The sequence below is a fragment of the Procambarus clarkii genome, chromosome 14 (assembly GCF_040958095.1).
Source record: "Procambarus clarkii isolate CNS0578487 chromosome 14, FALCON_Pclarkii_2.0, whole genome shotgun sequence".
NCBI lineage: Eukaryota > Metazoa > Arthropoda > Malacostraca > Decapoda > Cambaridae > Procambarus > Procambarus clarkii.
Genome location: NC_091163.1, coordinates 6,106,315 through 6,129,803, shown reverse-complemented (window position 1 = coordinate 6,129,803; position 23,489 = coordinate 6,106,315). Strand labels below are relative to the sequence as shown.

The window sequence follows — 23,489 nt, the reverse complement described above, 5'->3', positions numbered from 1 at the left end:
CAGGAAAGTAGACTTAACCACTAGGTTGTTTGTGATCCTCGTCTCCTGTCTATGTGGATTCAAGGAGTTAACGTAAGATCGAGTTGATAAAGTATTTGTTGTACTTTGGGGGGTTAATAAATAACAACTAAGGTGGTAATCAGAGTATCTTGCCCAAAACGCCATGCGTACTAGTGGCTTTAAGGTATTGTATGTACTACCTTATCTTTAAATCAAACAGAATATTTGTACTTTACTCTGCAACTATGTATGTACTTTTCCTAAATAAATTATTATTATTATTATTATTAGTATCCTTTTACCCTGGTCGTAGTGGGGGGGAGGGGGGTAATCTCTCTAGACTGCAGATGTTTTTAAGTTAAATATTATTTGCTGGGAATTGTCTTCCCTGGGGGCCGGGCCTAACCTAACGCCACTGTTTTAGATGATTGATAAAGATTAAGCAACCCAAAAGGTGGCACGGGCATGAATAGCCCATAAACCATTTTAGGAACGCCTTGACCTTAGATATTGGCCCCTCACAGAGCAAGCACTAGTTCATTCTTAACAGTGAACCTATAGCACATTTATAAACACCAGTACCACTAACATTGTACACCACACTGCAAAATCAAACCAAAGGGATTAATCATCAATTTTAAAACGTTATTAAATATAAATCATCAACTACAAAACCCTGTGTGGAATCCCTAAACTTTGCAAGACGTAATGACCCTTGATCAATTCTTGTGATACAGTACTGTGACGGTAAAGGCTCGGCTCTATATTGGTGTAGGAGTACCTTGAACAAAAATGCTTCCAATAAAATATTTTTTAATAAATTAAGATTAAATTTGCCAAATGAAAAGGTAATACAGTATGTGTTTTATCTGGTTATACTACAGTATAAAACTGTATATTCATATCTATAAACATTGATTATCACAAGCCTATTATGGTCTTCATTTATAATAATATACAATTAAAGAATTTTTACTTAAGATTTATGGACAAATGCTAATAAAACTTATATAAAATTCACACACATATTGCCTAATATATCTTGGTGTCGCCTAGAATGTCAAATGCAAAGTTCACATGCTTCAGACAAAATTAACTTTAATTATTGAATTAAATCTTTGCCAATTATAACAAATGCAACAGTTATGGATTACAATTAATAGTCATCGTAACAAATATAAGCACTTGCTTTTGAACCAATTGCTGGGTTAAAGAACGACAATGACCCATAATTAACACCCAGACGGTGCACCTATGTAAAAGTACACGACTAAAAGTGGTTAACAAATCAAATGAGGGAGGAGGGGGGGACAGATAGTGATTTAAGCAGTGTAAGGGTCAAGTTTGGAGCAATGTAAGCATCAAATTTGGAACAGTGTAAACATCAAATTTAGAGCAGTGTAAGGATTAAAATTGGAGCAGTGTAAGGATTAAGGTTGGAGCAGTGAAAGGGGCAAATTTGTAATTACCTAGGTAAAATTAAGTTAACCAATCACATGTGTAAAAGTAGTTAACAAATCAAATAGGAAAAATCAGATAATGTTTGAAGCAATGTATGGGTCAAATTTTGAAGCAGTGTAAGGGGGGTCAAGTTTGGAGCAGTGTAAGGGTTAAGATTGAAACAGTTTAAGGCTTGAGACTGGAGCAGTGTAACTGTTAAGGATGATCATTGGTGGTGGGGGTGGGGGGGCAGTATACAGCTATTTACTGACAATGTGTGCACAACCCAGCAACCTTTCTGTACCACAACCTTAATCACATAAATACTGTGTTCTAATACTAATAAAAAATCAACATTCCAGACACACACATCAGTGAATTAGATATGTTATATTATTAGACAATTAAAAAAAAAACAAATTTCTTAAACTGTTCTATCATGTTCTTAGTAATTATTAATTATGATCATTGACTTTTAAACTCTCAAGAGATTCAAAATTGTCAGCTGTTAATTTATTCAACTTGTAATAATTATTTTACAGTCACTTTTCTCTTTACTGTGGAGTAAAGAGAATGCCTTTTAAAATTCCTTTTACTGTGGAATTGGTTGATTCATTATAGGTCTACAGCACTATGAATACCTTCACTATACACTAGCTGCCACTTAATGTGAAATAGACCACTAGCATTATGCCTAAAAAAATTTTTTTTTTCATAGTTTCTTGCTTGAACTACTGTAAATTTATAACTTCACTTGTCATTTAACAGCCACAGCAAGACTACCTAACCTACAGCTGTAAGCACCATTATGACTAGGACCATCATTGTATCTCCAGTTTCTCGCTTCATCTTGAGTTTATTTAAAAAAAAGAGTTTGATAAACTACTCATATGTCTGGATAATAATGGCTAAGCATCTTCATAAAAACATATAAAGTCTCCTGAAGTAATTCTGTATGAACAAAATGCTCAACAAAAAATTTGTCAATTTGCTATTTATGAGTCTTGTGTTAAAATTATATTCATCCAAATTAATTGAAAGATTTTGTCCTTTCACTGATCCTGAGCAACCTCATCACAACCTGCCACCACTCTGCGGCATGTTGAGTGCTACCTCAATTCACATGCAATTTTGACTTGAAGGAGACTATGACTGAAACAAGCAAAATAATAACAACAATTCTACGTACACAAGCCCATCCCACACATGGAATGTCAAATACAAAAATAATTAAATTATTTTACATTAAATATCACACCCTCATAAATAATCCCACACCAAAACATCAATGTTATTCACCACAACTAAACCAGTCAAAAATTAGAATACTATACAGGATATATATAAATTATTATAAAATTAGTAAGGTACCATATTCAATGTTAATTTTCAACAAATGTAGAAGTAATGCATGGAACATTGAAGTGCTTAGTTATACTTCAACCCCTATTAAAAGTACATTTGCATACTAATGAACTAATGGCACCTGAAAAACAACAAAATTATTATCAAACTAAAGACCACTAATAAAATTTGTTTTTAATTTTTTTTCTACAAAAATCAACATAAAAACAATGTGTCTTGTATCAAGTGTGCTTGAATGCTGTTTCAAATGTGAAAATAATGGTTACTTATTTCAATTGCTTAACCAAAGAAAATAAGTACAGTAATTATCAAAGAAGGCACCAAGCCGGGAAGGCTATGTAGCACCATCAAATGTGCAGAATAATCAGAGGTTGCTAAATATCACTAAAATACCAATAAGAGAACAGAAAGGCATGAGGCGAACAATATCAAAAGTATCCGATTCACCAAGAATTCTATCGAGGGACAAGTGACCGAGAGGGACGGTCGGAAAGCAAGACGCACGCGTCCTGGAAGTCAAGACATTCAACATGGATATGCACAACTGTAAGAGGGACAATGCAGTTAGGACAATAAGGAGCAGGGCAGCGTTCCATTAAGTGCTTGTGAGCTAAGTGCGTATGACCAATACGCAACCTTGCCAGAGCCATTTCCTACAGCCGGTTATGGTGATATGAGGAAGGCCACAAGGACACACTACTCTTGAGAGTATGCAGTTTGTTACCAGTAACAGACAACCAACAACCCTGCCAATGGGCAAGGATGGAGGAATGAATAAGTGGGTAAAAGTCGGAATAAGGAATACCTTTACGGAAGATGGGACAAGTGCGGATGGCTTCCTTAGCGGCAGTGTCCGCACGCTCATTTAAAGACACACCAATATGGCTGGGAACCCAGCAAAACTCGACTGTCTTAGATTTACTGGAGATGAGAAACAGCCAATGTTGAATCTCGATTACCACTGGATGGACTGGATTAAAGGACTCAGAACCATGAGGGCACAGAGAGTCAACTACAACCACAAAGGAGGATTGACAGCGAGAAAGCAGGAGACGAAGAACATAAAGAATAGCATAAAGTTCTGCCGTAAAGATGCTATTCTCCGGATGCAGGCGACACATATAGGTGCGGACAGAAAAAACAACAGAAAAGGAAAGCACTCACATAAACCTAATGGTAAATCTTTACAATTAGGTTTACACATATAATTGTAAATAAAAAATGTTTCCATATTATAATATTGTAGCAAACTACAAACATCTGCTCAGTTTTTCAATGCCGTTTTAAAATAATACACAACACAGTAGTTGCCTAGATAAGTTGTCTAACAGTGCATGTCGCATCGCTGGCTCGTGTGCTAATTTCATGAATTTTCAATTGTTTGTTTACATTGTTCGAGAGTTCTTTTGGGGATTTTGAGGCATCAATATTTCTTTACAACCAGCAGTAGTCACTTTTTTTTTCCGCTGATTTTGTGGGTGCTTCCCCGAACATGATTAAAATTCATCGCCAATTTTGTCATACTATCAGTGCGCCTCTTCAGAGGGGACCAGGTTCTGGCCCATGTCTCCAGGAGGTCTAAAAGAACTCCACAACTGATGGCACCTAGTAGTTAGGTTCTGTATCAGCATTGCAGCTTCAGAGGGGCCACAAGGGGTGCCCACTAGAAAAGAAGTTAAACTCTTAACTCAAAAGAGTGGATATGAAAATTATCCCCTCGCCTGTGCACAAAAACTATATCAATAAAATGGAATGTGTATGTCTGAGGTGGAGGCTATATATTTGGAGTTAGCCTCACCCAACTTTCCAAGATGAATAAAGCTCAGAAGGGAAGTGTCAAAGACTAGTCAGGGTCGGTCCAAGTAAATTGATTTAAGAAATATTGGTATTTATAGACCCCCCCCCCCATTGTGATTTTCAAGACGTCTGAAATGATGGTTGTTTCCCATAGAGTTGTTTAGCAGTCGACGTACAGTACTGTACTTTGTAATACATTTCTGAGCATCGGAGGGTGGGAGGGAAGAGACAGAATGAGAAGGGGATGGGGGAGGGAACGAGGCCCCGGTGCAGCCAAGTACCCCTTCTAGTACCTACCTTGAGGTTACCTTTACCTAGTACCTAGTAAATAATAAAAAAAATAATTTGTTCTTGAAGAATATAAGTACTGTATGGAAAAGGTAAAGAAACATACATATATATTGAAGTCTTTTCGGACTTCATAGACAGGATAAAATACAGAACAGTTTGCCAAATCATGGTGCAGGGGTGAGGACACTCGTGTTCAAGTTGGATGGTTATTACGTTTGTTGCTTCACTGACAATCAAATTTCCCAAGTAAAAATTTGTGTACTCGCCTCCATTGATCTCCGCACAGCTGCTAACCAAAATGGTAGACTGGAAGGCAACAAGTGAGGGCTGCCATCACCCCTGACTCTGGTGATGGTGGCATGTGTTGCCATCTAGTTGCAACTGGGGCAGTGGCTAGCTGTCAATCGGTAATTTGCACAGCAATAATTGGGCACTATGATAAATTCAAATTACAGTACCATTTAAAGGGGCTTCTTGAGTGATATTTCCTAACTTTTTATTATAGAAAGCAGTAATGCTGTGTGATACTGTTTGAAATGTGGTTTCACTAGTAAAGTGAAAATTCCATCTCCTTTATGTACAGGAATCAATCCTGTTAAAACTACCTGTGTGTTCATGTATATGTGAACTATGTGAAAGGTCTTTGAAGGCTCAGTATGACTACGAAATACAAGAATTTAATTTTTTTTTAAATAAAATACACAAACTTATTTTTTAGCAAGTTCAGTACTACAATTTTCATTTGTATGCAGACGTGCAGTTTTTCAGCAGAACAAGGTTCCATATTCAAATACAGAGGCAATGACTGTATATACAGTACATAATAGAAGTCTAAGCTTTTAGTTTACCATTTTTAATCAAACTATCCACTTTGAACCTTTGAATATACAGTGAGAAACAGAACTACCAACTCTTTACTGGTGAATATATAGTAATTGAGAAATAAAAGAATACTTTGTATTTCAGTAAACATTAAAATTAAATTACAGATTTAAAATAATGATTAACAAGTATTAATGTGGAACATTTACATAACAAATCTACTACAGTACAGTATATTAATCATCTGTTGTAGAAATCCTTCAGAACAAACAAGAAACATAATTAAATAACATAACTACAATAATAACAGTGATTTTTCAACATCTAACAATGCTTTCGGATAACCCAACCAACACACATGAAATTAAATTAAAGTGACAATATTTCGGTTTGTCGTGGACCTTTAAAAAGTCGTGACACAACTGAATATAATTAAGGATCCAAGACAGACTGAAACCTTGACATTTCATGTGTGGGTTACATTGTTTGTTTCAGTCATGTTATTGTGACTTATTCTCTGCAATAGGTTCTAAATTGTTCTACCACATGTAACATGGCATTAAATGTAAGCAATATTCTATAACTGGTTAACAAATACTAAAACTTCAGATAAAGCTTTACAAACAGACTTCACTACTGAAGGAAAGCTAACTTATTTATATTTCATTCTGTCTGATATTATTTGCTAAATATTACTGGGCACTACTATATCAACATCAGACTAGTAAATATAATACAGTATCTAGGTCCTTACAACTACAAACATTTTATAATTTAAGAAATATCTTTCACGTAACCTTAGAATGTGGAAGAAAATAGTACTGACTAATTTGTACATCTCTGTGATTAATGCCTAACACCCCAAGACTGAGGTTTAGTACGTGCAGCACATCTCTGTGATCAGTTTAGTAGATGTAGTACATCTGTGATAATGCCTAATACCACAAGACTGAGGTTTAGTACAGGCAGTACGTCTTCAAAATATAACCCAGGCCTATCAAGCTCAGACAGAGGCTATGGAGACAAAAATCCAAACAACAGATATTTTCATAGGATATTTGGAAATGTAATATACCTGGTGACTACTCAAATTTCCTCTTCACAGCTATCGATCAAATTCTAATTCAATTAAATAGAATGTTTGAAAATGGAATTCAAAAGCTGTACTAAATTACCCTCCAAACAAACATTGACTGTGTTAGGCCATACGAGGCATCAATCACCTTCTCATCATACCTAAGTGCTGCACATAATTTGTATAAAACTTATTTGTTTACTTTAAAATTAAATACAAATAAAATAGAAAATACGGGTAAAAAATATTTTTTTTACTAAAGTAAACTTGTAAATTACTTATTGTAAAATTATCAGTCTTGAATACATAAGTACAATAATTACAATTATGGCTACTCTAAAGCTTTTATTCCACGATAAAATCAGAATAAAGCACAAAAAATAACAAGCAAGAAAAACATTGAGGCTGTACAATGGGCTCAAACCCGTACACAGCTGCAACATTTCCCCCATAGATGCATCACATTGTTGTGATTTCATTGTGTGTATTGCTCCATCTTCAAGTTTACCAGGAGAAATTAGCCAAGGTAGTTGCAGTTTAGTTCCCACTACTGTATTATGCACGCAGTAGTTGACAAAGAGGTGCACCATCTCTTCAGTACTGCAATTACCACATCAACCCCTAAAACAGCTCGCCAATGGGTGCATTCTGAAGCCACAGGTCATGTAAGAAATTGTACAGGTCATCTGTAACGCCAACCTAGAATGAGAAAAATAGCATATATGTTGTAAATATTTTAAACTGAAAATACTTCATGTTGATAAGTCACTGATAATGAGGACACATGATTATTACAATACTGATTAATACATAACAAATATTTAAATATATACATAGCTGCAAAATTTTTTAATAATAATTTGCAAAATACAGTACATGTAATGCAATGCATTACATATGTAATTATGCAAATATGTGAGAATGCAAATATGTAAAACTAAAGCTGCTAATAAACCAAAGTAAAAATACACCTATTTGCACTGTGTATGACATCCAGACACAGTGATCAATGTCATTTCCACCTTGCCTCACTCTCATGAGATATGGGAAGACACCTGTTAGGAAGGGACGCACGAGCATTATTGGAAAAGTGGGTTAGGTACATCAAATAGTGGCAGCTTATCTTTCATGATTCAGTACCTCCCGTGCTTGGCAAAATATATATTTCAAGATATCAGTACAAGGCATTCAAGGAACTATTTCAGTAGCTCTGTATGAAATACTGTACTGCAAAGCACAAATTAATTATCATTCATTCCCTCCTAATAAAATCAGTGTTGAATGTAATGAAACACCATTTTCTGGGTGAGCCCCAGAGGCTCCCTGGAGCTATTGGACTGATATATGCTGTATTAGTCTGGGGCTTTAGTCAATGGAGTTCTGTCTACCGGGGACCACTAGCCAGAACATGGCCCCTCAGAGAGGTGCAGGGAGCAATGGCCCTAGGAAAATCCCCTTGTATTTGGGGGTATTCCATCTGACATTGACCGGGGTTAGGTACTCAAAAGTAGGCATCTCAAAACAAACCCCCTCATGGTAGGAAATGGCAAAAAACCCAAGACCGAACAGAGAAACAGAACTCCCCAAAAGGAAGCAAAGTTAACAAGCAAAAGTCATTCACCTCAGTCGTGCCGCTTGTCCAAGCAGCTGTGCCGCTTGTCCAAGCAGCCGTGCCACTTGTCCAAGCAGCCGTGCCGCTTGTCCAAGCAGCCCTCCCCAGGAGGGGGGAGCCCCAGACCCTTGCACTGGATACTCACATTTCAGTTCAGAGGCTGAGCATCAAACACTAAATCGCCGACTGGAGGGAGAGAGCTCACCAAGAAAATGGCGCTTTATTACATTCAATGCTGATTTTCTGAGGGGGAGCCTCTCAGGCTCTCTGGAACTACATAACCAAAGATAAGTAAAAGAGGGACATACCTGGGAGGCTTCCACACCGCGTGCCTGAACTCAACTGGCAACCGGCTGTAAGACAACAGACGAGACAACTGGCTGCAACCTGTGTCCCAAGGCAACACATGAACAACTGGGACCGGGAACATTCACCAATTAGCACGGAATTAACATGCATTTTCAAAGACAGAAAACACAAGACCGGGCAAAAAGACCAACACCCAAACGTTCCAAGAGGAACAGACAGGGTAGGGCACCCCAAAGAAAGAACAAAATAGAAAGATAGCAACGGGAGGAGAAAAAGACTCCAGATGGAGGTGAAACAACAACCCTTAAAAGCGAGCTCACACGCCCCCACAGTTACATGTAAACAAACAAGCTACAGCACCACCCTGGTGGCCAGAAAAGGAAGTGCCCACAGAAGAAAACGCCATCAAAACAAAGGAGACGCGTCGGTCGTAAGGAAGTCGAAATCCTGACAGCAAATGGGGGAAACGAAAGCAGATGTGAAGGAGGAACGCAAACAACCCCAGCCCCAGCTCCGACCCCAAAATCTGCAGACATTAGGAAGCCGACAGCAGGGGAAGGAACAGAGGAACCACAACAGCAGGGAAAGGGTCCACGGGCATGGACTAAACCAAGGCCGAAGTGACCAGTACCCCCAAGGCTGACCTTACCAAAACGGGGCAGCCTCGGGGCATTCGAGCGGGCAACCAACCCAGTGCATTGCAAAAACCTAAACCAACCAAGCAACGTGACAGCTGCTTGACCCCTAGGATCTTCCTAGCCCCTAGGACCCCTAGGAACGAACAACCTACGAACTCACACAGGGTGAGATAGGACTCAGAGGACGCATCCAGTGGTCAACCAAGCCCCGACGGGATTTTCCAGGGCCCGCAGGGGGTTTTGTCTGCAGGAAGCCCAGGCACAGGTGCTGCAAAACCAGTTGAACCCAAGGAAACAACGGCAAAGAGGGAACTGGGCTAATAACTGAATCCCCATGAAGTGTACAAGTTCGAAGGCCTAGAGGAGGGCAACCAACATTATCCTAATTAGATTGAATAGTTAAACTAAGTAGATCTCCTCCATGCAAGAAACAAAAAGAAACTAAAATCCCTGCAAAAGTACAATGACAACAGGAGGAACAGGAAACACGGCAGCCACTAGGCATGCACCCCTATCCAGCAACAATAACACTCCCTACCCAGAGTCAAACAAAGGCCATGAAACCCCAGCTTGCCACAAGGGTGGGGTAAATGCCGAGCAGCAGGAACCCCAACAGGAGTGGAAGCCCAAAGATTCTAGGGAAGGCAACCCCTAGAACCCAAGGGTAGTATTTATAGGACGCTCAGGGAAGGCAGCCCTAAGCTCATGCAGTCACAGTACACTATGTTACTCCTGGCCACTACGCCACAAACAGCAGGAAAACACCACAAGTGCACAAAATCCAGCACGAAACCAAGGCCAGAGTTGACAATCGCCCCAGAGCGCTTCAGCCTATGAACTGAGGTGTGAGTAGCTTGTCCAGGGCTCCCCCCCACCTCCCCATACCGAGGAGGGGGAGGGCTGCACGGACAAGCAGTGCGGCAGTGGTGAATGACGTTTAATTGTTTCCTTTTGGGAAGTTCTGTTTCTCAGTTTTTTTTTTGTTTTTTTTTTTCAATTTCTTACCATGTGGGGTTTTTGACATGCCTTCCTTTCTGGGTGCCTAACCATGGTCGATGGCAGATGGAATACCCTCAAATACACGGGGATTTTCCTAGGGCCATTTGCTCCCTGTGCCTCTCTGAGGGGGCCATGTTTGGTTAGTGGTCCCCGGTAGGCAGAACTCCATTGACTGAAGCCCCAGACTAATATAGCATATATCAGTCCAATAGCTCCAGGGAGCCTCTGGGGCTCCCCACAGAAAATGTTTCCAGCTTATTGTCATCTAAAGATGAACTTATAGCTAGTTTTTGATCTACACCCTGTAATCTTTCATATAGAAGAGGATAGCAGCACATTGCTGTGTATACCTAAGCTTGTTTAGATTAAAAAAAAAATCTATTATGCATTGTTCACATAATTCCTGTTGTCAGGGACAGGAAGCTTGTACCTATAAGCTTATCTAAGTCCCCTCTACACTAACTACACTCGACTTTCTTCAAGATTGCAAACCCTTACAATTTCCTAACAACTGGATACCCATTTAGCTAGTAGGTGAAGAGGGGCAGCAAATGAAAGGAAACGTACCATTTCACTCCTGTCCGAGGTTAGAACTCGGGTCCCCGTGTCCGTCTTCTCCCGTTTCCTTACTTTACTCACTAATACTGGCATATACACTGTATAGTACTCTCATCATCTATTCAATCCACATTGCCATAACATTCTTGCATGCTTTCCTAACTATTATGAATCAGACTGTCAAACTCCATGTCTGATATTGTTACAGTGTACTGTATTAACTTTTTATGTAATTACCTAAGTGTAGTTACAGGATGAGAGCTACGCTCATGGTGTCCCGTCTTCCCAGCACTGTCATATAACGCTTTGAAATTACTGACATGTGATAATACTCGTATGTTCCTCAGACTCTAATGAAGATTTTTCACATGTTTTGTATTCTAACCCATATATATACAACTTTTTAAATTAGAATTCAGGCTAAAAGTTTAGCATTAAATCCAAGTGTACTTATACCCCCATACATTAAATATATGTATGTATGTATGTACAGTATCAAGTATGATGTATGTGTTTATGTATAAATAAAAAAAAAAAAAAAAAAAAAAAAAAAAAATAGGCACTGAATGTACTGGACTGTACATGATAACCATCATCCTGAAGAAGCCACTGGCACACATTTCCTACTTTGGTTAAAAATGGTTTAAACCTAAATTTAAGTGACCTTGATTTGATCAAACAAGTCAAAGTCTAATTCATCAATTGAAGTACCACTGAGAATTACAGTAACTAAATTTTATGACATTTTGCATAGTCACAATAATTCCTAAGAATATCTTAGTACAGCTGTACTGATTTCACAAAGCCTGCTTCCCATGACACGAAGTGCAACTGATCTCTAAGCATTAAAATCAACCCTCGACCTTTGAAGCCCATCTAATTGGTTTGGATTGCCATGGATTTCAATGCTCTTTAATTTTGACTACTGTATGTTGCTATATATATATATATAAGAAATTCACATTTATTAGCAACATAAATTAACAAATGTAACGATAAAAACTGGATCTTAATATTAAGTTTAAATAATTACTAAAAATCAAAGAAAAGTTTCCAAACCAAATGTAGTGAAAATTGCCTCAGAATGCAGTTTATCAGCTTGACGGGGCTAGACCCGTTTCACCCTTGTTGATTCTCTGCTCCATCACCCTGACAAGAGCTTTACTGCTCTTGCCACAACCAGGCAGCAAGAATAACGGATGACCAAAGTGAGCAAATAATCTAACCCAATAATATCAAATAATCCATGGATTAAACAGATAATTTCAGAATACCACTAACAAATAGTGGACAGAAAGGTGCAAATGACCAGCCTCCCTGCACATGCAAGGAATAACAATAGTTGTTACACGAGATCTCATTACAAATGTTTATAAGGATTATGCTACGTACGTATTTTAAAGCAGGGTAGCACAAGCAAAAATCTTCCTAAGCGCTTGGTAACTAACCATGTTCATACCGTCTAGTATAAAACACCCAGTAGAATAGAAAAATATATATTATTGTGTGAACAAAATATTGGTAGCCTTTGCAAGTAAACAAAACACTAAAATTAGAAGTGGGGAAAATCTAGGACAGATTTTTGAGGTTTAAATTATTTTAAAATCTAGGACAGATTTTAAATAAAGTATTGGAAGACAGAAACATGAGCTAGAGCCATCTTCATAGGGTAGTAGAGCAAGTCCCTCTAATGTTGTAGTCTAGAATTTGCACTTGCACAGAATATATAAAATTGTTACTATACGAAAGTATTTATATATATATATATATAAAAAAAAGCATGGCGGCATAGGTCCATATGCAATATCACCCCAAATTTCAGAGCCCACCATCAACATACCTGTAATGATCATCCTTTAATTACTAACAGTAACTGGTCATGATATATGTCCCACTCTCATGACAGTCCATGCATTTCTGAAGCATCACAAGTACATTAAGAATGTTTTTTTTTTTTTTTTTTAACTGTAGTAACACAAATGGCTGCCTAAATGTGGATGAAAATAGTTCCCATGAAAGCATGGCTACCAAGACAAAATAAGAATGACTAAAGCAAAGCTACACGAGAGTACAGTGGCAGTATTGCAAGGTGCACATTAGCTATGGAGGGACATGCTCCACACTCCTCTATTTCTAAGCTGGATATTTCTCTTACCAAAACTTTCTTTACATATTTTTGCGATGGTCTATACAGTAGTCCATTCTGCGAGCAGGAAATCAAGTGTTTTAAAGTACAAAATTTCTTCATGGTTAATGCAATATAATATTCAAATGTAAATCTCTAATTGTCAGAAATGCACGGCTTACATGCAAATTTTGATTCTAAAATACAAGATGGTATCAAATTCAATAAATGTATAAAAATATTTACATTAAGACACTACACAGCATTCTAAAACTAATACCAATAATATTATCTTCATCAAAACATAAGTGTTCAAATTAAAGCACCAAAAGTTAAATAACAAATTATTTATTGAAACCAAGGTTATGCTTTGTATGACAACAAATTAATAACCACACAACAGAAGATGAAGAAATGACAACATTTCTGTGCATCCTGGACTATTATCACGTCCACGCCTGACTTGATAATGCTCCAGCACAGACCAAAATGTAGTCGTTTCTCCATTTTCTGATGTGTGGTTTAGTCATCATATCTTCAGCCATGTTCTCGAGACTCATCGCCTCCATGACAATGAACTCTTTTTGCTCTTTCAATAAAATTTTCCTTAGAAAATCTAATTTCAGGATTCTCTCTGATAAGGAATAAATTTCTTTACTTGCCAAGACATTCACGCACTCTTCATCAAAGGTTATAATAATAATAATAATAATTATTATTATTATTATAATGTTTGATGAATCTAATGTTATCAATTGTAGGCAGAGAGAGAACTGGTTACCACCATTAACCCTTAAACTATGCAGGCTATTTCATTGCATTGTCTATCATGTGCAAGAAAAAACAAATCTGATTTTTGTTCTTTTGACATTGTTCATTAGTATCCACGAAGCACAAAAATCCATGTAAAAAGTGTCTACCTTTCATGGTGTAGCTATAGTGGCCCAGAGAAATTGTATTTTTCTTATACAGTATAGAAATGAAGCGAGGTGCTGCATGGAAATAACTTGGTCCATTTATTTTCATTGTTTCACTATTTATTTAATTTTTTGGCGCTCACGTGTTGTATTGATGTATCAATAATGGTATTCATTATAATTTGGGAAATAAAGATATGTACAGATATATATATGTGTATAAATATACACACATCCTGTATACAGTATATTTATTCATAAAAATATGAATCCTATAACTGTACATAGCACATATTTTACATGCCAATATATTCGTGGATATCACTGATTTGCCATCTAAAAGTTCAATGGCTCATAGCATGGCCACCCTGCATGTTTCTCTGTTAGAGGGTGATGTGCCATATATGGTCTGCATCTTTTTACCAAGGTCCTGGAAGGAAACTAAGGGACTCATGATTTTTTCCAAATATGCCATTTATTTTGGCAAATAGACCTCAACAGAGGTCTAGTGTCAAATGACATCCCACCAGAATCTAGAATGGGTGGTACTTTTAATAAAATGCGGCACCTTAAATCACCTCCAGGCGAATTAAGCCTGTGGACTAGAATCTTGAATGGGTGGGGCTTTTCAATAAAATGAGGCACCTTAAATCATCTCCAGGCAACTTGAGCCTGTGGGTCAATCGCCTGAGAGCAACTGAAGCTGTTTAAGGGTTTAAAGTGATATCACACCATGATTTTTCTGGCTTAGCCCCCTCCCCCCCAAGTGAGTACCATCTATATGGACCACTCAGAGAACCATTAAGTGGAAAGCATCATCACTGATGAGGTATGGAGAACAATGCATAATAGCTCAACAAGAGAAATCCCCTTTCAAAAGGAATTAGGCATTAGTGTCATGGAGGAGGAAGTGTATTAAAATTATTAGGAGGCAACTTATAAACATGAGAATTTAACAACCTGGGTCACAATACTAAATCTCTTTTATTTAACTTTTACTGCAATCTTTTCAACCATCCTTGTAACTAAGATAAAGCTGCAAACACACAAATACATACATACACCAACAAACAAGGGGGCCTTGCGGCTGAGTGGACAGCGCTCTGGGGTCATAGTCCTAAGGGCCCAAGTTCGATCCCCAAAAGAGGCATAAACAAATGGATAGTTTCTTTCATCCTGGTGACCCTATTCACCTAGCAGTAAATAGGTACCTGGGAGTTAGGCAGCTGCTATGGGCTGCTCTCTCTCTCTCTCTGTATATGTATGTGTGTGTATTTTATATATTATATATATATATATATATATATATATATATATATATATATATATATATATATATATATATATATATATATATATATATATATATATATATATATATATATATATATATATATATATATATATATATATATATATATATAAATATAAATATAAATATAAATCTATCTCCATATACCTGTACATGCAATAGACAATCACAAAACACTGATCATTTTTATGCGGAAAAACAGCAGAGAAATGTGAAAGAAAGTGAACGTTTTGGCCTGATTAAAGCCGTTGTCAACACCAGACTGACTAGAGGAAAGAGAGGGAGGGTACAGGCCAACACCTGGGACCTGACCAACCCATCTCTAGGGAAAGAATTAACCAGAAACAGGTATAGCTTAGCTTAGAATAGTCAAAACGGATTAAGCGGTCAGAGAATAAGGATGAAAGAAACATTCACCTCCTTTCACATTCCTCTGTGGAGTAACAGCCTATGTAAGGTTTTTCAGACATGTAAGTATTTTTCATATATGTAAAGTACCTCTGAGTGGATGTTTGAAGGAACATGTGTAACATGAGCTAAAGCATATCTACAAGTTGGCTTGCCTATCATATAGAGTAAAAGGTTCCCCATTGCTTACAATGACAGGCAGTAAAGAGTGAGTAGGATTGGGAAGGTTGACCTAGTACTGTATATACAAGTAGCATATATTATTTTTTGTATTTATATATACAAGAGTTCTTACATTCTTGTACAGCCACGACCACACACAGCATTTTGGGCAAGTCCTTAATCCTACTTTTCACATACACACCCAGGAAGCAGCCCGTAGCAGCTGTCTAACTCCCTGGTACCTATTTACTGCTAAGTGAACAGGATTATCGGTATGAAAAAACTGCCCATTTGTTTCTGCCTTCCGCCAGGGATCGAACCTGGACCCTCAGGACTATGAACCCCAAGCACTGTCCACTCATCCGGCAGGCTTCATATATACACGCACACACTTACACAAACATGTAAATGTGTACACACACATGTACACAAAAGCATACAACAATTTATCTTAATACACATTTAGTAGTTTAACTTAATTATTTCCTTTAAATATTTTACAAAAGATAAAAGTGCGAAGATTGCAATTTAATTCGTTATTTCGTCCGTAATCAAAATATAAGCTAAACATTACAATGCATGGCATTGCATTGTTTTATGGTATATCACACATTCAAGCTTCATTAAAAAAAAAATCAACATACAATAAAATGCTGACTGAACAAACTTTTTTAGTACCAATGCTTCAAAATGAAAATTAAACGACATGCTATTTTGCCAATGGGTAAAAGTGAAGAAAGAAAGACATGCTGTTTTCCTTCAAAAGTTGTGACACATACTATAAAACATTCTACAAAATAATGTCTCGCATACTACTCTATATTCCTGAGAATAATATCTATCATACTGTGCCATTATTTGTCAACTTTACTATTTAAATGATTGGTTTTATAAAAATATTTATATTCAGAACATCAGTGAGTAAAGATACATGTGAATCAAATTGGCTACTGCATCAAATAACAAGTGTAGGGTTTGTATATTGGTTTGAAAGTATTAATAATACTATAATTTAAGCAATGTGCAAGTCTTCGTTTGCTCTGTTTTGTCTTAAAAGTGGAATTTGTGCATTAAATACATTTATTTAATCGTATTTAAAAGGATAGGACATTAGGTAAGAAATAGGTGGATTTAAATGGGCTAAGTATATGTGAGTGGGTATATTTGAGAAGGATATATCACATGAGGAAATCATGAGAGTGAATGTATTTGAAAAGGCATATGGTGTGAATTGGCACATATGAAATACATCTATCTTGAGGTTATCTTGAGATGATTTCGGGGCTTTTAGTGTCCCTGCAGCCCGGTCCTCGACCAAGGCCTCCACCCCCCAGGAAGCAGCCCGTGACAGCTGACTACTAACACCCAGGTACCTATTTTACTGCTAGGTAACAGGGGCATAGGGTAAAAGAAACTCTGCCCATTGTTTCTCGCTGGCGCCTGGGATCGAACCCAGGCCCACAAGTCCAGCATGCTGTCCGCTCGGCCGACTGGCTCCCAGAAACACCAAGAGATACATAGAGATAGTTAACCATACATAGAAGAGATAACCATACATAGAGAAACACCAAGTAAACAGCAGAATATACTGAAGACAATATTTTTTTCTGCAAAGGGAGGGGGGCTTCTTTATTAATTCTAACAGATACATACACAACTAGTGCTTATAAAGAGGAAAGACGACAAGATGAAGGTGGGCCAAGGCTAAAAGTGTGATGCTCCTGGGTAACACGCTCATCCTCTCTAGGTTGTACCATGGCATTAAGGGTATGGATGGGTTTTGTTGGTTATATTAAAATATTACATTACAGCCTTGGAGAAACTTGCCAGGATCAGGGGCCAGATTCACGAAAGCACTTACGAACCTGTACATCTTTTCTCAATCTTTGGCGACTTTGTTTCCAATTATTAAACAGTTAATGAGCTCCGAAGCACCAGGAGGATGTTTATAACAATAACAACAGTTGAATGGGAAGTTTTCATGCTTGTAAACTATTTAATAAATGTAACCAAAGCCGTCAAAGATTGAGGAAAGATGTAAACGTTCGTAAGTGCTTGCGCAAGTGCTTTCGTGAATCTGGCCCCAGAATAACACCCATCTCGTCTATCTCTCCTCACAACTTCCACTTTTGCTTAATCTCACTTCTTCAGGGAAGTCTAATCTTTCAGCTTGGTGTTCATATACATTAGCGTCTCTCAACCTTAGCTTCGTGGTACCCTAAGGTAACTGGGGGGGGGGTTCAACAAGAGATAGTGATCAATAGGGTAATTCTAATCATATGTATTTTTGAGTCATTTCTGTGTTGAATTTTTCTCATTTAACCAGCATCAAAAGCAAAGACTGAAATTGTCTCCTTTCAGTTGTCAATGAAATGTTCGTATCTAACATACAACTCAGAATTATTTCAAGGGTTTGCTCTAGGGGGGCAATATCACCCCCATTGAGGATGGCTTCTCTACATCATTATTAACACCATGCTTTCTTCAACAATATTTTGAAAAGGGCATATGACACAAGGAAAGTATGCGAGTAGATATAGCTCAGGGTTTATGAGTGGCTACACCTGACAATTTGTGATACAAGGGAAGTATGTGAGTAGGTATATCTGAGGGGATTTATGAATGAGTACGTCTGAGGATTTGTGATATGAGGAATTATGCAAGTAGGCACATCTGAGGGATTTATGAAGAACGGATATATCTGAGAAGGATATATAATGTAAGGTAACAGAAGACTACAGAAGGCCAAAGATGTATGGAAAAACATACACAGAGAAGAAGAAGATAAATTAATGAGAGAACACCACAACTGAGCCAAACCCTATCTGGACGTTAATTTTCATGACATAAGAAATACAGGTACAGCAATTCAGAATGTACTGGGTTTCTCTTGCCACAGACAAAGCCCTTAAAGCAGAGAAGCAGTGTGGTAATATCTATAACCGCATAAACAACTATGACTGGATATTTTAAACATTGATAATCAATGTATACATCCATCAATCAATACTACCAACTTTACCAAGCTATTAAAATATGAGTAATATGTTTGACAAGTAAGAAATAAATGGAGATATCAGAGTAAATACCGTACTAAATAAAGGCAAATTGGGGGACCTTTGACAAGCTGCCAGCTTCCTGTCTTCATTGAGGCCACTAGTATAAGTGGCCCTTGGGTAAATTCAGGTAAATATCATAGACAGCAAATAAGAATGAAATTAACGTGGATAAGACAAACAGACGAGATGGATTATCGTAAGTGATATTGTATTAATTTCCCTTCAAGTGAGGATCGAGAATATAATATGGGGGGGGGGGGCAACATTCTCAAAGACTAGTGGTCAAATATAGAATGATGTGCACGACATTACTATCACTGGCATTTTGGCAAAGAAAGAAATGCTGGAGGAATGATGAGTTTATCTGGAGTAATACTGAACATTTCAAAGTGAATGTATACAATACAAAGTAGAATGTATAACATTGAAGTGAATGTATATAGTACAGTATTTAAAATCACAATATATGCTGATATTAAATTGCAGTGTTGTTGAATAGAGATGTTTTTATGAAAATATAGTTTTGATACACGGCAACTTTTATGAACATGTGCTAGTTTTGATCAATATGTGAGACTCGATGAATACGTGGCAATTCTAATGATTATTGTAATGATTTAGTAAATAAGACAGTGTATTTATTCTAACAATTACTATAATGTACTGAATAAAAGAAAAACATCATGTTCTGCATCAATCAAGGCATAACTCCTTGCATCAGTTTTGAATGTTAAGTACTATTGTACTAAAGTTACTATATTCAAAATCCTGTACTGGTGTGTAAATTTCTTTAATATACTGTGCCATACTCTACTGTGAATGTAATGAGTGATTGAGTGAATGTGATAAGCCTTTAAAATACAGTATTCAAAATAATTCCCTATGGTAATTTGGCAACTAGCAGAAATACACACACCACTTCTCCTTATAACATTTATATTATCTCGTGTTATCTTTATCTCCACTCAAGTAGGTCCCACAAAATGTAAATATTTTATGTCTTCTTACAATCATACTCAAAAGTGAAAACTAAGCACAATTGTCTTGTGAATGGAAGTATGTACAGTACAGATTAACATTCTGAAACCTTCCTTCCATCAAACCATACACTTGAAGCAGTTTATATTAACATCTAAAAATATGATAACTATCTACAAGCCAATTGTTGTACTCTACATGATTTCAATGCCACCAAATTCCTGAACTGCTTCATTAACATACCTTATAAGGTGTAGGGTTGAGGTTACGCTTGTGGTCCTGCCTCAGTGTCTGCAGTGACTCCGTCACGCGGTCCCTGATTTCCTCCAGATTTGGCAAGTCTTGTTGGATTTTACCATCTTTCCAATACAGCTGAAATTAAAATGCAATTCTTGGTATGGCTAAATTTGGTGCTCAATACTGCTACATTTGATTACAGGAGTGGGTAGACAAATGGCTGCTAGAATACTACGCTGTATACCTACATTCATATTCAATGTAAATTATATGAACATGGAATGCAATCCACAATAGCGTGATTAATAACATTTCATTCATTTAGATCACTGGAGATTCAAACTTGGGCTTCAAAAGTATGAGTATCCCAATATACTCCCAAAATAAGTATTGTATTCCAATATATTCTCCAAAAGTATTACAATTAATTCATTCAATCCATGATCCACTCTACAGCATATCATATGATGAAAATAAAAATAAAAATGTAGCATAAATATAAAAGTAACAATACTCATTATCTAAGTGTGTAATTGTACATGTTAAATTGCACAAGTTCTTCTTTCAAGTTTGTATGCAAGAGGTTTTAATTGAACAAAGTTTCAGGTACTTTGACTACAATATGTATACTCACTTTGAACAAAGACTCCACTTTAGCAGGACTGACATATGCTCGTTTGCTCTCCTGGAATGGGTGTCGACAAAGAACTCTGCTGCCACATTTCGGAGCCGATTCCGAGGTCCGATGCATCAGGTCTATCAGTGCATGACCTGCAAATTGCATAATACAAACCATTAACTGAGAATGCTGATTTTTCTTCGTGTTTATTAGGCAATTAAGAGTAAAACATGAATGGAATGAGAAAGTGATCTTAGTGTGTGCTGTGAATAATGATAAAAGCTTATTTTTTTAAATTATATTTGCTATTTTTCACTGTATGCAAGTCAAGGAACAGTGTGAGTGGATGGAACACCTCATTTTTTGCTCGACCTTTCCAAGGTCAAGGTACAAAAATTACACATAGCACAACTTGCCGACATACTGTACAAGAGTTCACGATTTCTGCATGGAATTGAACCGATTTCCAATGGATACTTATCTCCCAGAACAACATGACCTTTTAATTCTTCACTAAAAACAGCCCACATCATGAAATAAATAAAAATGTACGAGTTCTGCACAGCATTAAACTACGTGGATAGGATTTGAGCTTGCTGTTGATAGGGCTGTAAGTAATGTTTCTCCAAGCCACACGTCTCTGTGTGAGGCATGTAAAAACTGTGCTTTGGGCTGGTGCAGCTTTAAAAGCATGTGTAGGTCAGAGATGTGGGGAATGATTTTTGCATCTTTTGTGGGATCTGATGTAATGTATAGCATGATGAACTTTTATCCAGTGAGCAAGGGTTCAATTTCCTACAGAGTCCATAAATTTTTCAGTTATTTCATAGTACAGCACCTTATTGTGAGCTCCTTTTTAAAAGCACAAAACTGTTCAAGGGCTAAAGACATTTTAATGTTAAAATGTATGAATAATACTTCCAGTGTATTGCACTTGCAAATATATGGTATAATGAAGAATAATTTATCCCCTTGGTCTTCCTTATTTCAACAAAACAGACGATGGGGGAAACTGTTAGTCTGACAATGTGTTAGCCACATATGGTTAACTCATGGACATATTCACATGAATTAGAAATAAAATCCAGTAAGCAGATAAATACAAAACTTACCAATAAAAACCAATGAAAGTAAATCTAACAATTACAGTATGTGGTGTCTGACATTACACCCAACTTCCCAACATCACTTATTGCCTGCAAACTGACACTAGTTCCTCCCCATTCTAGAATTATTCTTATAATTCACAAAGCCACCATAATTAAACCACAGCATGTGGAACAGTAATTTTGGTAACCAGTAGGTACTCTCTGAGTTAGACCTAATACTGTAACTCAAAGCTCTGGGTAATTCTACCAAAATCGAGCCCGAGTTGTAGATTCGGCCAACACTAGATTCGGTCAGAAATCCTAATCACAAGACTTTGCCATCGAGTTACTGAACAACAGGTAGAAATCTTTGTTTATGTGATGCAATTACATGTACATTAAAACAATGCATTAATAACAAAAAGAAAAATATCAAATATTTTAAACAAACACTTATTATCAATTACTGTATAACAAATACTGTCAGAACTGTATGTACAGGCTGTATAGTGCATTTCCCTGCTAAAATAAGGGAGTTTATTTAGTTTGCCAGTTTACGTATAGTGCCTGCCTCCAGTGGATCCATCCCAGCCCTTGCACCAGTATGATCAGGAAGGGACATTTGAAAAGATTCCTCCTGCACTGGTGTGCAATACATACTGACTATGCCCTGACTGTGCATCATAGTCCATGGGACCATTATAACCTGTAAAGAAGTAGCTGAATGATTAAACACACACAAACGTGTTGGCAACAGATACTAGAGATCAGTCAATGAAGACATTTTGACACCAGTAACAAACAGAATTTGATGTTAAAGTTGTAAACTACAGAATAAATAGTGAAGGATAAAAATAATGACAAACTCCAGAAGGTTGTGGTCACAAAAACAAGGACAATAACAGATGCAAGTTGCTCTTACCATCAGAACCATATAATCTATAAACAGCTTTCTTCCCCGGACATGTGACCTTCTCAACATCCTGTGAGAGCTTTATCTTCGCTTCCCCATTGATCTCCACTAACTTGAAGACACAACCCAAGGCAGGTTGTCGCTGGCAGGTTACTGGAAGAATAATTATTAAGTATACAAAGACAATACACACATTAAAATGACATTTTGCATATTATTGTATTTATACACTTTATTATTTATTATCCTTAGATTTGCACAAAACTCTGTTCATAATTCTGGCCTTTATTATAACCATTTGCCGCAAAATACTGTGAACAAGTGTGTTCAGAACGTGTATCGCAATGTGAAAGAAAAAATTGTTCTCAAGTATACAGAAAGGGCTAACAAGTGCACCAGCTCCTCTGGTTGTATTCTAGTACATCACCACTGTGTAGAGATTAACAATGTGACTCAAACACACAACAAATCATACTCTGATTCTAGCTAGTGTTCTAAAATGTATAGTAGATTCAGCTTTAATCATTTCAGTGAGCCCTGGCATCCTTGACAAGTATAAGTGCCTCAGAGGACAGATAAATAATATATCTGATATTGTATTTAGAATTTAGAAGTGAACTGCTGGGACACCCGTGACAACCTGCTGCTGTTTATATAGTTTCTCCACATTATACATGCACTTTATATAATAATTTCTTTACCTACAATGTAACCCACCTTAATATGTCCAACGTAGTGTATATTTATAAATGAAGCATACAGTAT

General features: G+C 37.1%; 1 protein-coding gene across 3 annotated transcripts in view; it reads right to left on the bottom strand.

The window, feature by feature from the left end:
* Positions 1-800: 800 nt before the first annotated feature.
* The window catches only part of LOC123772349 (nicotinate phosphoribosyltransferase), a 63,976-nt gene continuing 41,287 nt past the window's right edge, over positions 801-23,489 (bottom strand). For all 3 annotated transcript variants that reach the window (XM_045765445.2, XM_045765446.2, XM_069324275.1), the window contains exons 10-13: positions 22,734-22,877; positions 20,739-20,875; positions 20,111-20,239; positions 801-7,489 (exon numbers count right to left, since the gene is read on the bottom strand). In XM_045765445.2, the coding sequence (XP_045621401.1) occupies positions 7,412-7,489; positions 20,111-20,239; positions 20,739-20,875; positions 22,734-22,877 (488 nt within the window). In that variant the 3' untranslated portion in view covers positions 801-7,411. The remainder of the gene's footprint in view (positions 7,490-20,110; positions 20,240-20,738; positions 20,876-22,733; positions 22,878-23,489) is intronic.